The sequence below is a fragment of the Hipposideros armiger genome, unplaced genomic scaffold (assembly GCF_001890085.2).
Source record: "Hipposideros armiger isolate ML-2016 unplaced genomic scaffold, ASM189008v1 scaffold_741, whole genome shotgun sequence".
Lineage (NCBI taxonomy): Eukaryota > Metazoa > Chordata > Mammalia > Chiroptera > Hipposideridae > Hipposideros > Hipposideros armiger.
In genome coordinates, this window is record NW_017732091.1 from 147,336 (window position 1) to 160,618 (window position 13,283).

Genomic DNA, 13,283 nt, shown 5'->3' on the forward strand with positions numbered 1-13,283 from the left:
AGGTTTGAAGGCTTGAGAACAGCCATCGTGAAATGAACTATTCACGACTCCATTGCTTCCCTAAAATGGGTCGGATCTCACCCATTTCCCGAGTTGGCAGAAATCTAGATTTTAGCTGCTTAAACTTGCAAAGAGGGAGAGGAGGGTATTTTGGAACTTTGCTCCCCCATCCCCCATTTCTCTTAAGTTTTTAGATACTTTCCCTTGGTATTTCAAGTCTGTTTGGTTCCCTAAAAGCTCATCCCCTCCTAACTCCGGCGTGGCAAAACCGCCTCCCCCAAGCACCCCTGTCCCGCCTCCTCTCCTTTACCCCCCGGGACCCCGCGATCTTTCGGGTCGTTCACTCCCTCGGTGTCCACCCGTCTCGCATCCCGGCCAAAGACGTGCCAGGGCTGGGTCCAGGGTGGTGGGAGGGGCTGAGGCTGGGGCTTGTCCGGAGCCAGGCGGGCGGGGCCGGGAAGGGGAGGTGTAGGGGCCGGACGGGGCGGAGCAGGCGGCATTTGCGGCCGGCGCCGGGGTGGAGAGTTGTGCGCCGGTCCCTGGGCCTGAGCTCGGGCTCGGGCTCGGGCGCCTGCGATGTCTCAAGATGGCGGAGCTGGGCGAATTAAAGGTACCGGCTCCCTCCCCCATCCTCATCTGGACGGAGCCCGGCGGGCCGCCGAGTCAGGGGAGCGACCGAGACTGGGTGCTGACGGCTCGGGTGGGGGCCGGAGACGTGGCGGGGACTGGCTGCTGGGGATGGGAGAGAAGTGGCTGTGGCGAGGAAGCGGCTGCGGCGGCGCCCCGGGGGCGGGGCCGAGGGGCAGATGGAGGGGTGGGGCCGAGGGGAATTGCAGCTGTTGGGGGCCGATGCGCAGGGGGCGGGGACGCGGGGTAGGAGTCGGATTTGTAGTAGGGGCAGATGTAGGGGTAGGGCCACGGGGAAGGGCTGCTGGAGAGGCATAGGAGGCGAGTCGATCAAGGCCAAAGAGATACGCCAGTAGGGGCAGATGTAGGGGTGGGACTGGGGGCGGGGGGCGGCTGGCGTACTCGAGGCTCCTCTGGGAAATGCAGCTGAGAGGTAGAGGCTTTGGGCTGCTGTTGGGATGCGAGCCTTGGGAAGTACCAGTGGGCGGCTGATCTAGGGGGCGGGGCTGTGCGGGCGCTAGATCGAGGGGCGGGGCAGGAGCATCCTGGAGCCCGAGAGGAAGGTCCTGTCTCATTGAGGCGGCATCTTTGGGCAGAGACAGAGGAGTGTGAAACTATGAGGGAGTTCTTGACAGAGTTAATGGGGAAATAAACATAGGACAGAGGAAATAAGGATGGGCAGAAAGGCATAGGAGCAAGTTTTTTATCACAGCCCTCAAGATTCGCAGAAGTGAGCCCTTTAAGGAGACAGCGTCTTGTGCCCTCCCATTACCGCACAATCTTGAGAGTAACCATATCCGAGGCCGTCTCACGGAACCTTAAAAAAAGCCTTTGGGTTCATCCCCTTGCCTTCTGGCTTTGTTCTGCCCTTTGAAATGGAGCCATAGCCCTGAGCGGGTTGGAGGTCGTCACTGGGCCCAGCCGCCTTTGGGAGAGCTTGTGATTCTTCACCTGGGCTCAGGGGCCGCCTGCCTTCTCCTCATTCTCCCAGGGCCTCTGTTTAGAGTGTGCCCTCTCCTCTTTCACCCCTATGGAGGTGGGGAGGTGGGGGGAATCACTCATTTTTCTCTATGAAGGAGAGAAGCAGGATATCCATTCCTGGCAGACGGAGTAAACCGGTAAACAGGCAGGATACCTGGACTCGGTGGTTCACCATTAACCACCTCGCCCCCAAGTTTTGGTCTTGTTTTCCTACCAGAAAAATAGGACTGAGGGAGGTGTTGTTAAGGAAATACAGTGAGAAAGGATTTGGGGGGAGTTATGAGCATTGAACCCTGACCTGAAAACCCTGGCTTGGGGGAAATAGCTGAGGTGGATTGAAGTGTCTGGAGGGGTGGGTGTGGGGCACAATCCTCCAGCCACCTGGCCCCCTTCTTCCCTGTGGGGCTGTCTGACCTGGAACCTCTTCTCCCCCTCCTCCCTGTGTCCTATCCTCTTCCCAGGAGGCTGGGATGAGTCTGAGGGTCTGAGAAAGAGCAGGAGAGGCGATAAGCAGCTTAAAGGAGCGTCCAGGCTTGAGGCGGGGATGGAGGTTAGGAGGCTGTAGGGGACTCAGGTGTGCCTGAAGATGGCTTGCTGTCTGCACCCTGCCCCCACCAGGTCAGCTTCCAGGCACAGGGAGATAGGGTTGCTCAAGCTCTGGGGGGGGGGGGTGGTGGTGGTAAGGTTGACTGAAGGTTGCTAAAATGGAACCGAGATGTCCCTTTGGCCAGGTTGGCTGCCTGACAGTAATCCACTGGCTGCAAAGCATCTTTCTGATCAGTGCTGGAGGAAAAGAAGCATTGACCTCCCTGGTAGCTCCACCCCAGCAGGACCAGCCCATGTAAGGCAGGATTCTCAAGCTTCTCTGTTGTCCACAGCACATGGTGATGAGTTTCCGGGTGTCTGAGCTCCAGGTGCTCCTCGGCTTTGCTGGCCGGAACAAGAGTGGACGCAAGCACGAGCTCCTGGCTAAGGCCTTACACCTTCTCAAGTCCAGCTGCGCCCCCAGCGTCCAGATGAAGATCAAAGAGCTTTACCGCCGCCGCTTCCCCCGGAAGACCCTGGGGCCCTCAGATCTCTCCCTGCTCTCTCTGCCCCCTGGCACCCCTCCTGTAGGCTCCCCTAGTCCTCTCGCCCCCATCCCCCCAGCTCTCTTGGCCCCTGGCACCCTGCTGGGCCCCAAGCGTGAAGTGGACATGCACCCCCCTCTGCCCCAGCCTGTGCACCCTGATGTCACCATGAAGCCATTGCCCTTCTATGAAGTCTATGGGGAGCTCATCCGGCCCACCACCCTCGGTATGGCTCTTTGTGGTCCCTCAGTCTTCCTGGACTCCATGTCTCCAAGCCTCTCATAGGCTTTATTCCTGTGGGATCAGCAGCCTGGGATGGGGGCAACTTCTGCGGCTGCCTGTGCGTGGGCTTACGAGTAACTGCCCTTTGTGTCCTCAGCATCCAACTCTAGCCAGCGGTTTGAGGAAGCACACTTTACCTTTGCCCTCACACCCCAGCAAGTGCAGCAGATCCTCACATCCAGGTACAGCATTCTTCGGTCCTTCCGCCTTATCCTAGGGTGGCTCTTCCGCCTCATTCTAGGGTGGCTACCCCTGGCCTCTGCTCTCTCTTCTCTCTGCCCTGTCCGTCTTCCTCCTGCACTTGCGTTGCCTCTCCTTCTCTTGTATGTCTCTTCGTTATCCTCTGGACATCTAACTTCTATGTCTCTGTTCACCCCTGCCTTCCGAGGGCCACATACTGACACCTCTCCCTCTCCCTCCCTGTTACAGAGAGGTTCTGCCAGGAGCCAAGTGCGATTACACCATACAGGTGCAGCTAAGGTGAGTTGATCCTCCCTCCCTCCCTGCCAGGTTCTCATTGGGGGTGGGAATGAAATAAGGGTATGACAGATACTTCTAGGAGATGTCCCCGCCCTGCCATGTCCACCAGGCCTTGGGTCTCTTGTTGGATGCCGAGGCCTACAGATATCTACCACTGATTTTCTGAGGTTCCCTTCCTCTCTGCCAGAGTCTGCTCAAAAAAAAATGCCACCTGCCCTTTCATCTTCTTTCACCTCTTTCCAGGTTCTGTCTCTGTGAGACCAGCTGCCCCCAGGAGGACTATTTCCCCCCCAACCTCTTTGTCAAGGTCAATGGAAAGCTGTGCCCCCTGCCGGTAAATGCCCTTTCCTTCTTCTGGCAGTAACCCCTTCCCTGTTTCAGTTCCTAAATGTTAACTACAAACCTGTTATGAAAGAGACATGTCTAGCACAGTGCCTGGCACATAGTAGGTGCTCAGATTACTGACTGAATCACTATAATCTAGAAAGTACTAAGATAGCGCTGAACAAGGGTGCTGTCAGAACCCAGAGGAGGGACGTTAGTTCAACCCAGAGGTTCAGGGAAGACTTCATGAAGTGAGGACCCCAGAGCTGGGAGTTGGATGGAGTGGGCGGCCCTCTTCTTTCTCTTCTAGAGCTTAGTGAGTAGGTTCCCGTTTCCTTGGTCAATGAATAAATTCTCCTTTACCCCCAGGAATGCACCCCACATACAACCTTTCGATAGTGCCCCGGTTTTGTGAGTCATTGTAGGGGCCCCATCTCCTTGGGCAGTGACTGAGCTAGCCTTCCCCATGGAGAGTGAGTAACCTGAGACAAGATGTCTTGAGCAGTCCTTCCCTTCCCCAGGGTTACCTTCCCCCTACCAAGAATGGGGCCGAGCCCAAGAGGCCCAGCCGCCCCATCAACATCACACCCCTGGCTCGACTCTCGGCCACTGTTCCCAACACCATCGTGGTCAACTGGTCATCTGAGTTTGGACGGGTGAGCATGGCTGAGACAGCGAGGCTGAGAAGCCTGCAGGAGTGAGGGGAATCACCCGGTGTCCTGGGTTCTGGAAACATCTTCCTCTTTATGGGTCTCTTTGCCTTAACCCGCTGTCTCTGATCCTCATGGGACAAAGGGTGGGGTGAGGGGGCTGCAAAACAGAGACTAATTGTCTCCCCCCACCTCCAAGTAGAATTACTCCTTGTCTGTGTACCTGGTGAGGCAGTTGACTGCAGGGACCCTTCTACAAAAACTCAGAGCAAAGGGCATCCGGAACCCAGACCACTCCCGGGCACTGAGTGAGTAGCGTCCGGCCCCCTTCCCCTCTCTGATCTGGTTCCAAGTCTTCCTGGCCCTCCAGCCTTTACAGTCAAACCCATACCCTTCTTGTGACAACTTACCTCATCTCTCACCTTAACCCCAGCCCTCCCCGTATCTCCCTAACCAATCTTTGTGGTTGTGAAGCCGGACCACTCCCAGGTGCTGAGTGACACCCTTGCAGTCCTGATTATACCTCTGCTTTGCACCTCCCACACCCTAACCCTGGCCCCACAAGGAATATGGCTTCTCCAGACTGGAAAGAGTCTTAAGGATCATCTCATCTAACTGTCCGGTGATACCTCAATTCCCTCTAGGTCATCGCTGCCCAGGTGTCACCCAGCTGTATTTAAGCATCTGCAGGGATGAGGAAATCCTTCTCCCCCACCCAGTCTTCATAACCCAGATCCCAGACCACCCCCATGTGACATCGCACTGGCTCCCAAAGCCTCTACCCAGCTGCCTGTCAGCCAGAGCTGTCTGCTCCTGGCTTCACCACCTTCCTGGCTCCCTCGAGCCTTGCTGACCCCATGGCTCTGGCCTCTTGTTTCAGTCAAGGAGAAACTGACCGCTGACCCAGACAGTGAGGTGGCCACTACAAGTCTCCGGGTGTCACTCATGTGTCCGGTGGGTACAAGAGAGAAGAGAAAGGGGAGGAGGGTTGGGTGAAGCCTCTGGACTCAGAGGAGGATTCCTAGGCTACTGGAGTGAGGCTTGCTGGGGTGTGTGGACTCTGACCAGAGAACTTTCTCTCCTCAGCTAGGGAAGATGCGCCTGACTGTCCCTTGTCGTGCCCTCACCTGCGCCCACCTGCAGAGCTTCGATGCCGCCCTTTATCTACAGATGAATGAGAAGAAGCCAACGTGGACATGCCCGGTGTGCGACAAGAAGGCTCCTTATGAGTCTCTTATCATTGATGGGTAGGGCCATTCTGCGTTCTCTTACCTAGGACCGCCACTAGGACCCTCCCCCCACATATATGTAATCTGTCCCTATTATTGGATATTTCCAACATGGAGGACTTACTGGATACTAAGCGCGGTGCTGAGCACTTTGCATGCCTTATCTCATTGAATCCTCCTAATAACCCTATGACATGTGTCCTGTCATTACTGGTGAAGAAACAGGCCTAGAGAGACTGTGTCTTTTGCTCAGCTATAGTGTAAGTGGCAGAGCCAGTGGATCGAACTGTTAATATGTGCCTGTGGGCTCTCACTGAGTGTAGCAGTCAAGTACTTTTGAGGCCCGTGCTGATCTAGCTTGTCCTAACCCCTTCCAGAGCCTCCATGATGGTTCTCGTGTCCAGTGCCCTTTTTAAGACGGTTTATGGAGCTCTGCATCCCTGTTCCCTTTGTCTTGTCCCTAGTACTACATGAAATAGGTGCTTAAAATGTATTTATTTTAAAACTTAGCGTTTAAAGTTTGCAAAGCTCTTTTATATACTTGAATTCTAACAACTCAGAGAGGTCAGTAGGGTAGGTAATACCCATGTTTTACAGATGAGGAAGCCGAGGTTCAAGAAGGTGAGTCGCAGAATTCCCTGGGGACTATCCCAGCCACCTCCCAGCCCCATGAATTCCCTCCTCTTCCCTCCCCCAGTTTATTCATGGAGATTCTTAATTCCTGTTCGGACTGTGATGAGATTCAGTTCATGGAAGATGGATCCTGGTGCCCAATGAAACCCAAGAAGGAGGCATCTGAGGTTTGCCCCCCGCCAGGGTATGGGCTGGATGGTGAGTGACCCCCTGTCCCCCAGCACAGCTAAGTCTCGGGTGGCCTCTTCTCTGAGACACAGTCTTCTCACCACCCACAGGCCTCCAGTACAGCCCAGTCCAAGAGGGCAATCCATCAGAGAATAAGAAGAAGGTGGAAGTTATCGACTTGACAATAGAAAGCTCATCAGACGAGGAGGACCTGCCCCCAACCAAGAAGCACTGTCCTGTCACTTCAGCTGCCATCCCCGCTCTACCTGGAAGCAAAGGGTATGAGGCATCAGGCAACAAAAGGGTATAAGTATATAGCCGAAGGGACAGGGGAAGAAGTCAGCAGCTTTCTGGTCACTGGGCAAACCCTGGGGCAGAGAGGGCGTGTGGGAGGCTGAGTCGGGTGAGGTCATCTGTGGGTCACTGGCTACCCCACTCTTCCTCTCTCCTCAGAGTACTGACCTCTGGTCACCAGCCATCTTCGGTGCTACGGAGCCCTGCCATGGGCACGCTGGGCGGGGATTTCCTGTCCAGCCTCCCACTGCATGAGTACCCCCCTGCCTTCCCACTGGGGGCTGACATCCAAGGTAGGACACTGATCACAAGGTGGGGCCCTGCCCTGCCACATCCTCCCCAGAACCAGATTGGAACCTCTGCCCCTCTAAGCCTTCTGGCTGTCTTTGCAAAGGGCCACAATCCATGAACTTCTTTGGTTTTTTTTTTTTGGTGGTGAAGGGGTCAGACAGGAGGTTGATTTTAATTTTTTTTTCCCTGCCAGGTTTAGATTTATTTTCTTTCCTTCAGACTGAGAGTCAGGTAAGTGGGCCTCATCCTCCCATGAAGATGTCAGATCTTGGAAGCTTCCTTTCTGGGCACTGATGGGCACCCTCCCTCTCTGCTTTTCCCTGGAGACCTAAATCTCTGCTCTGTGAGGGAAGAGGGGAGAGTGCAGGCAGCGTATCTCCCTCCGAGGTCCTACTGGTGCCTCCTCAGGGTCCCACGCCTCCCTGGGTACTCTTCTGTCTAGAGATTCGGGTGTAGTCCTGCCGATGCCTGGTCACCCCCACGCCATGTGCACTTGAGCACCGGGCCCACCCCATGTGGACGTTCCTCATATTCAGACGCCCACAAGGCCAAGAACCTAGCAGGGTGGAGGGGCTGGCTCCAGGCAGGGAATCAGGGTGGGGTGTGGGAGAGGAGGGAAAGAGACAGAAAGAGGCTGTCCTGCTTCTCAGAGAATGCCTTGGGATCCAGAGGGCTTGCTTATCCCATGTGATATTTCTGAGGTGAGTGATGGGGAGGCGGGTCAAGTCGGGATACAACGGTAAACTGTGCCCTTAATTCCTCCCAGCACTATGGTCCCTCCGTCATCACCTCGCTAGATGAACAGGATGCCCTGGGCCATTTCTTCCAGTACCGAGGGACCCCTTCCCACTTCCTGGGCCCACTAGCCCCCACCCTGGGGAGCTCTCACCGCAGCACCACTCCAGCACCCCCTCCTGGCCGTGTCAGTAGTATTGTGGCTCCTGGGGGGGCCTTGAGGGAGGGGCACGGAGGACCCCTACCCTCAGGTCCCTCTTTGACTGGCTGCCGGTCAGACATCATTTCCCTGGACTGAGTCCCCTGGACTATGGAACCTTCGCTGCCTCCCAATGCTGAGCAAGTATGCCGTGGTGGCCAGACTCCTGGCCACACTGACCCCTCGGCGGGGGCTTTGGCCAAAGCCAGAAAGACCTTCATGGACACTTGTTTTTGGCCTCATCTCTGCCTGACAAGGCCAGCACCCAAAGGACTGATATTTAACCTCTTTTTAAGGACATTTGGGGTCTATTTTTGGAAATGTTCTTTAGATGGCTGGCACATTCCTTTGGGTATGTTAACCCAGGCAGTGGGGGCAGATGGGATGGGATGTGAGTTGGGGGAAAGGCTGACTCCTCAGCCTTCACTGCCTAGACTCTCGTGGGGAAGGGCCCTTCTCTTGTGCCCCAGAAGCCTTCTCTTCCCATTCCCCAAACCCATGGCTCGGTCCCTTCCCCACAGCCATTGTCTCTTCGTGTCCATTCCATTTTCTTTGGCCAAAACAGAAAGGTGGAGAAACTGAGACAGGCAGACACATGGACAGAGAACTCTATTTTGGGTTGCAGATTTTTTGTACATAAAGAAGAAAAACCAAGATACATCCAAAGATGACTTCCCCTGCCTCCTCCTTCCCAGTATGACTGAGGAGGAGATAAGGCCTTAGCCCTGATCCCCAGGGGTTTGGGAGCAGGGCCTGGCCTGTTGCCTGGGGCTCGCTCTATTTATATATTTAAGTTCACAATGTTTCTTAGGCCGCCAGCCCAGGGCCTGAGCTTCTAAAGGCCCGTGGCCCTGTGGGCAGGTCTGGCTCATTCTGCACCTTTCCTGGGAAGTAGGAGGACCCTCGTGCTCTCCCGTCTCCTTTTTCGGCTCCTCCAGGGCCTAGGACCTCTGTTGTAATTTTCCTTTTTATTCCCAAAGTTGTAGCAAAGTTCTTAACCATAATAAAGGTTGTGAATGTTCTGTGAGTGTCATGGAGGTGGGCCGGGGAGGGGATTATGCACTTGGCTTTCCGGATCCCTGGTTTGCGGGGAGGGGGGTCCATGTTCTGTTCTTCCTTTGCAGGCCCTGGGTCCATGTGAGCTCCACTTTCACACCGTCAGGGTGTCACACTGAGGATTTCCAAGAACAGTTGTTTTTTTCTTCCTTCCTCTCCCCCATGCCCTCAAAAACACTAGCGCGTTCAGCCCAACGCTGTGGAGCCGTCTGGCCCTTCCTCACCTTGACCTGCCCTTCTTCATCTTTACCTGCCCAGATGTTGCAGCCAGAGCCTGAGGGCAAACTTCGTCCCAGTGCTGACTCTCTCTCTGCCTTCTGTGGTGGTTGGGGTCGTCCGTAGCAGTGTGGACATGGGCAAGGCCAGAGGTCGAGCGCCGCCATCATCCCCTAGTTCCACTGCACTGCATGACGACAACCCCTGTCTGGCCTGTGCCTGTGGCTTAGCCCACTTCCGTATCCATTAAGTCATCCTCCCAACCATGGCAGGAGAGGGGTGGGTGCGTGTTAACGTCATTTTACAGAAAGGAAACAGGTTCAGGGAGGGTTAAATGACCTGCTCCTAGGGGAGAACGGGGCACAAACCCAGGTCTTCAGGGTGAGCTAGTCGGAGCAGGAACCCTTGGAGTTTGATGGGCAGTGAGTGTCTGGTCTCATGTGCTCTCTTCATTTATCAGTTGACCAACTCACCCCCTAAATCCCTCCCACCGCACAAAATTCCCCCCACCACCTCACCCCCCCGTTGCCAAGGAGGAGGTAGAAGCTTAACTTCTCAGTGTGTTGTGTGTGGGTGTGCTGGAGGGCCCGGGAGAAACTCTTACTTACAGGACAGAGGCGGGTAGGTCCTGGGAGAGATGTCTGGGCGTCTCTGTTCCGTCCTCTGTGGCAGCTACTGCAGCTGCCACTTCTGGTCCCAGCCACATAAAGGCGCTCACCTCCCTTGGGTTTGGTTGGATCCGGGCCTGGGGCCAGACATGTTGATCCCTTTATCATGGCCTCGCTTGGGAGGCCTGTTCTGATGACAGCCTACCCACAGGTGGAATGGAGAGAAACGGGGGGCAGGGGCGGGGGAGAGGCTATTGGATTTCTTGGTTATTTCTGATTTCCCCCTTCCCCACCTTAGAAACAGAAGCAGTGTGCTTGGACCTCCTGAGCCCCCATTTCCTTCCTCCACTGCTAGTCTTACCTGCAGCTGCTGCTGTGACTCCTGGGAGACCACAAGTAGATAGAGAACGATGTGATGGTATTTGGGGAGACCCCAGCTCAGTCTAGGAGGATAGGCAGACTAAGAGAGAAGAAGACAAAGTGTGAACTTCCTGTCTTTTTTTGAGACTTTGTAAATACAGCTGAGGAAGCGGCGGGTAGAGAGGGTGCAGGAGGGACATGGGTGAGGACTGTGGGTTCAGGGACTCCAGACCACCCACTCCATCGTTTCCCCTGGGGCCAAGGCAGCTAGGGCTGTTCTATGGGTTTGGGTGGCTTAGAAGTTGTTGAGGTTCTTGGTGAGATAAGGAGGGACCTCTCCCAGGTCCCTGTCTTACCTCCCATAACCCCAGAGGGACCCAAGAGAACTGGCCCTGGGGTAGCTGTAGTCCACTCTCCTCCCCAAGCTCTCGAAGCCCTCCATCCAACAGCTGGCAGTGAGAGAGGGCAGGTCAGAGGCCAATGCCTGACCTCTAAGGCCTTTGCCCCTCCTCAGCCCACAACCAAGGTGGTCCCAAGCAGGTCTTCCAGTTCAGGTTGGGTCAGCTGATGGGTTACCTCTTCATCAAGTTCCACGTGCCCACCTGCAACAACAGTGGGCCCAATAGGTGAATGGGGGTCCTGGCCAGGGACACCCCCCCCACACACACTACTGTTGACACTGCCCCCCTCCAGTGGGCACAGATGCACTTGCAGCCTCTTGTGATTATGGGACAGACCACATTTCTGGGCCTACTTCTCTGTCCTGAGACTAGGAATAGCATTTCTTGGGGAATGGCAAGTTTCTTCCCTGGACTTGGGGCCTTATCTTCAGGGCGCTCACCTGGGGGTACCCAGAGGTTGGGGGAAACTCTGAGGGTGTGTGTCCTTCGGGTCAACAAGACCATTTGGTCGCTGGACTGCAGAATGATGGCCACACCCAGATCCACGCCTCGATTCGTGGACAGCTCGGTAACCGGAGGCCTGGGCTGCTGCTGGTCCAGGGCCGCAAAAGGGCAGAAAGGGGGTCGCTGGCGGGAGGGAGCCGTTTGAGTTAAAATCTTCAGAGGCGGGGCAGGGCTTTCAAAAGCTGGGGGACACCGAGCGACGGGGAAGGAATGGCTTCAGAGGTAAGGCGGGGCTTTCAAAAACGGAGATACCGTGCGACGGGGAGGAGTCGAGTTGGGGAGACCGGCCGGGCCCCGGGCCCGCCGCCGGCTCTTACCAGGTCCCAGGCCATGCCTGCGGCCCTTCACTCCCCGCGCTGGGGTCCCCTTCCTGACCTGCAGCGGAAGCCTGGCCGAGGCACCTGGGAATGGCTTGTCCGAGAGGAGGAGCTGCCCTCGCTTCAGGCCGCAGTGCGTGGGCCATGGCCCGAGCCCTGGCCCGGCGCCCAGGCGGCCACACACGCTCTGTGCGAAGCTCACCGACTCCGGGCGCCCGGACACGAGCAGCAGCACCCGCGCCGCGGCCATTACGTGGCTCTGGGTCGCTGCGGCCCTCTCGGCGCCCTCTGGTGGCCCAGCGGCGCCTCCCCTGGGTCCGCGGGTTGAAAGGAAGCCAGGCTTCCCGAACGTCCCGGGGTGATCCATGGGTGTAAGGTTAATGCACGACAAAGGAGACCACCTCTACACCCTCAGGTCCCTTTTCTTCTCTGTTTAGGACAATGACCCCAGACCGAAAGATTTCTGGACTCACATGCCACCTCCCGCCAGCCATGGGCTAATTCGGAGCACCTCTCCACAGCACTCTGCACACCTGTTACTGCAGGTATCGCCCTGAATTAATTACATTGTCTCCCAACCAGACACCCAGAAAACAACTGGACATCTCCCATTCTCAAATGCAACCAAGTGCAGCCGATTCTACCTCCTTAAACTTTCTTAAGTCCATGTCTCCCTCCAGCCTCTGCTGCCCTAGTTCAAGCCTTTCTCATGTTCTGCCCGAGATATTAGTGCAAGGCTCCAAACAGCCCTGCCCCCACCAATTTGGTCTCTACAGTACTGCCAGTGAGTTTTCTAAAACACCAGTCTGATCATTTTGTTTCCCATCGCTTTTAGGACATAAGCTACTTAGCAGTGTTGGAAGGACCCACCAGTCTCTTCTGGCAGGACTCATGCCCTATTTTCTAGTCATATCCTATTTGCAGTTCCCCCAAGAACCAGGCTCTGTTTCCCACTGGGATCCTTTCCCCCTTCCACCTGGCAAATCCTCACGTGTGAAACTACAGATGGTCACTTTCTCTATACTCCCTTCCTGCCTGACCCTTTCCCCTGTGGCCTCTCTGTACATACTTTCCTCTATAGCCCCCAATACTTGTTTATCCTTGTTTATCTCACCTCACTGTATGCTCAAGGCTTAGTCATCTTTGGATCCTTAAGGCCTGGCCCAGAACTGGACACATAATAGGTGCTCAGTAAATGATGGTGAGTGGCTTGAAGGCAGAGGTGGTATCTTATGTATTATATCTAGTGTAGTGGTTAGCAATTAATTGGCACTCAAATGTTGAATGAATTAGAACATCAGTAAGAGGAAACTGAAGAGGTTATAAAACAACACTTAACTGCTTTGAATGAACTGAAAGGACGGTGACAAATTACATGAACTATATTAATCATGGTACTGAGAGAAAACTTAGAATTGCTGCCATGGAGAAGAGGGAGGCAGTGGTTTACTGAGTCTTTAGCAGATGCCAGGCATTGTGCTGTTTTACACACACAATTTCAGATGTGCTGGAGCCTGGAGCTGGCAAACAGGGCTTCCATCCATAGATTCCAGGGTAACTGCTTGAGCCAATCCACCTGAGCGCCCTGGAAATAGTTTCTTACCCCGTCTTGGTGGTAGTCTTTCACATTCCCTACATAGTATGTGTGTTGAAGATTATAGCATAACCAAATAAACAACAAGGGCAGTCTTCTGAGAATGGAAGTTTCTGCCACTGCCAGGGACATTGCAACACAGGCTGGGCTGACTTCTTGGTGGAATTTGATGCATCTGATAGATGGTTAATCTAGTTGAATTTAAGTTTCTTTCTTCTACCAAGATTTGAGGAGGGGAGAATATAGTGACAGGTTGAAGACAGG

At 55.1% G+C, this 13,283-nt stretch overlaps 2 protein-coding genes across 10 annotated transcripts in view; one reads left to right on the top strand and one right to left on the bottom strand.

Annotated features, from left to right (window-relative positions):
- Positions 1 to 8,985, top strand: part of PIAS3 (protein inhibitor of activated STAT 3) — a 12,870-nt gene extending 3,885 nt beyond the window's left edge. The window contains exons 1-14 of one of the 3 annotated variants that reach the window (XM_019627786.1): positions 502 to 610; positions 2,487 to 2,904; positions 3,058 to 3,142; positions 3,390 to 3,440; positions 3,684 to 3,774; positions 4,286 to 4,420; positions 4,617 to 4,722; positions 5,295 to 5,368; positions 5,501 to 5,661; positions 6,341 to 6,474; positions 6,555 to 6,723; positions 6,898 to 7,031; positions 7,223 to 7,260; positions 7,796 to 8,985. In XM_019627786.1, the coding sequence (XP_019483331.1) occupies positions 587 to 610; positions 2,487 to 2,904; positions 3,058 to 3,142; positions 3,390 to 3,440; positions 3,684 to 3,774; positions 4,286 to 4,420; positions 4,617 to 4,722; positions 5,295 to 5,368; positions 5,501 to 5,661; positions 6,341 to 6,474; positions 6,555 to 6,723; positions 6,898 to 7,031; positions 7,223 to 7,260; positions 7,796 to 8,062 (1,887 nt within the window). In that variant the 5' untranslated portion in view covers positions 502 to 586 and the 3' untranslated portion in view covers positions 8,063 to 8,985. Of the gene's footprint in view, positions 1 to 501; positions 611 to 2,004; positions 2,227 to 2,486; positions 2,905 to 3,057; positions 3,143 to 3,389; positions 3,441 to 3,683; positions 3,775 to 4,285; positions 4,421 to 4,616; positions 4,723 to 5,294; positions 5,369 to 5,500; positions 5,662 to 6,340; positions 6,475 to 6,554; positions 6,724 to 6,897; positions 7,032 to 7,222; positions 7,261 to 7,795 lie in introns of those variants that run through there. The other 2 variants (XM_019627787.1, XM_019627785.1) reach the window with 2 other exon arrangements.
- NUDT17 (nudix hydrolase 17) lies at positions 8,554 to 12,733 on the bottom strand. 7 transcript variants are annotated; one of them, XM_019627791.1, is made up of 8 exons: positions 11,484 to 12,690; positions 11,045 to 11,231; positions 10,780 to 10,805; positions 10,560 to 10,652; positions 10,205 to 10,303; positions 9,844 to 9,980; positions 9,270 to 9,422; positions 8,554 to 9,134 (listed from the first exon to the last, which is right to left on the bottom strand). In XM_019627791.1, exons 1-8 carry the CDS (start codon positions 11,790 to 11,792, stop codon positions 9,122 to 9,124), a joined length of 1,017 nt encoding a protein of 338 aa, XP_019483336.1. In that variant the 5' UTR covers positions 11,793 to 12,690; the 3' UTR covers positions 8,554 to 9,121. The 7 variants fall into 7 exon arrangements, with proteins under 7 accessions (XP_019483336.1, XP_019483337.1, XP_019483339.1 ...); XM_019627792.1 differs by having other exon boundaries at positions 9,244 to 9,422; XM_019627794.1 differs by lacking the exon at positions 8,554 to 9,134 and having other exon boundaries at positions 9,307 to 9,422; positions 9,844 to 10,044.
- Between the last annotated feature and the right edge of the window lie 550 nt (positions 12,734 to 13,283).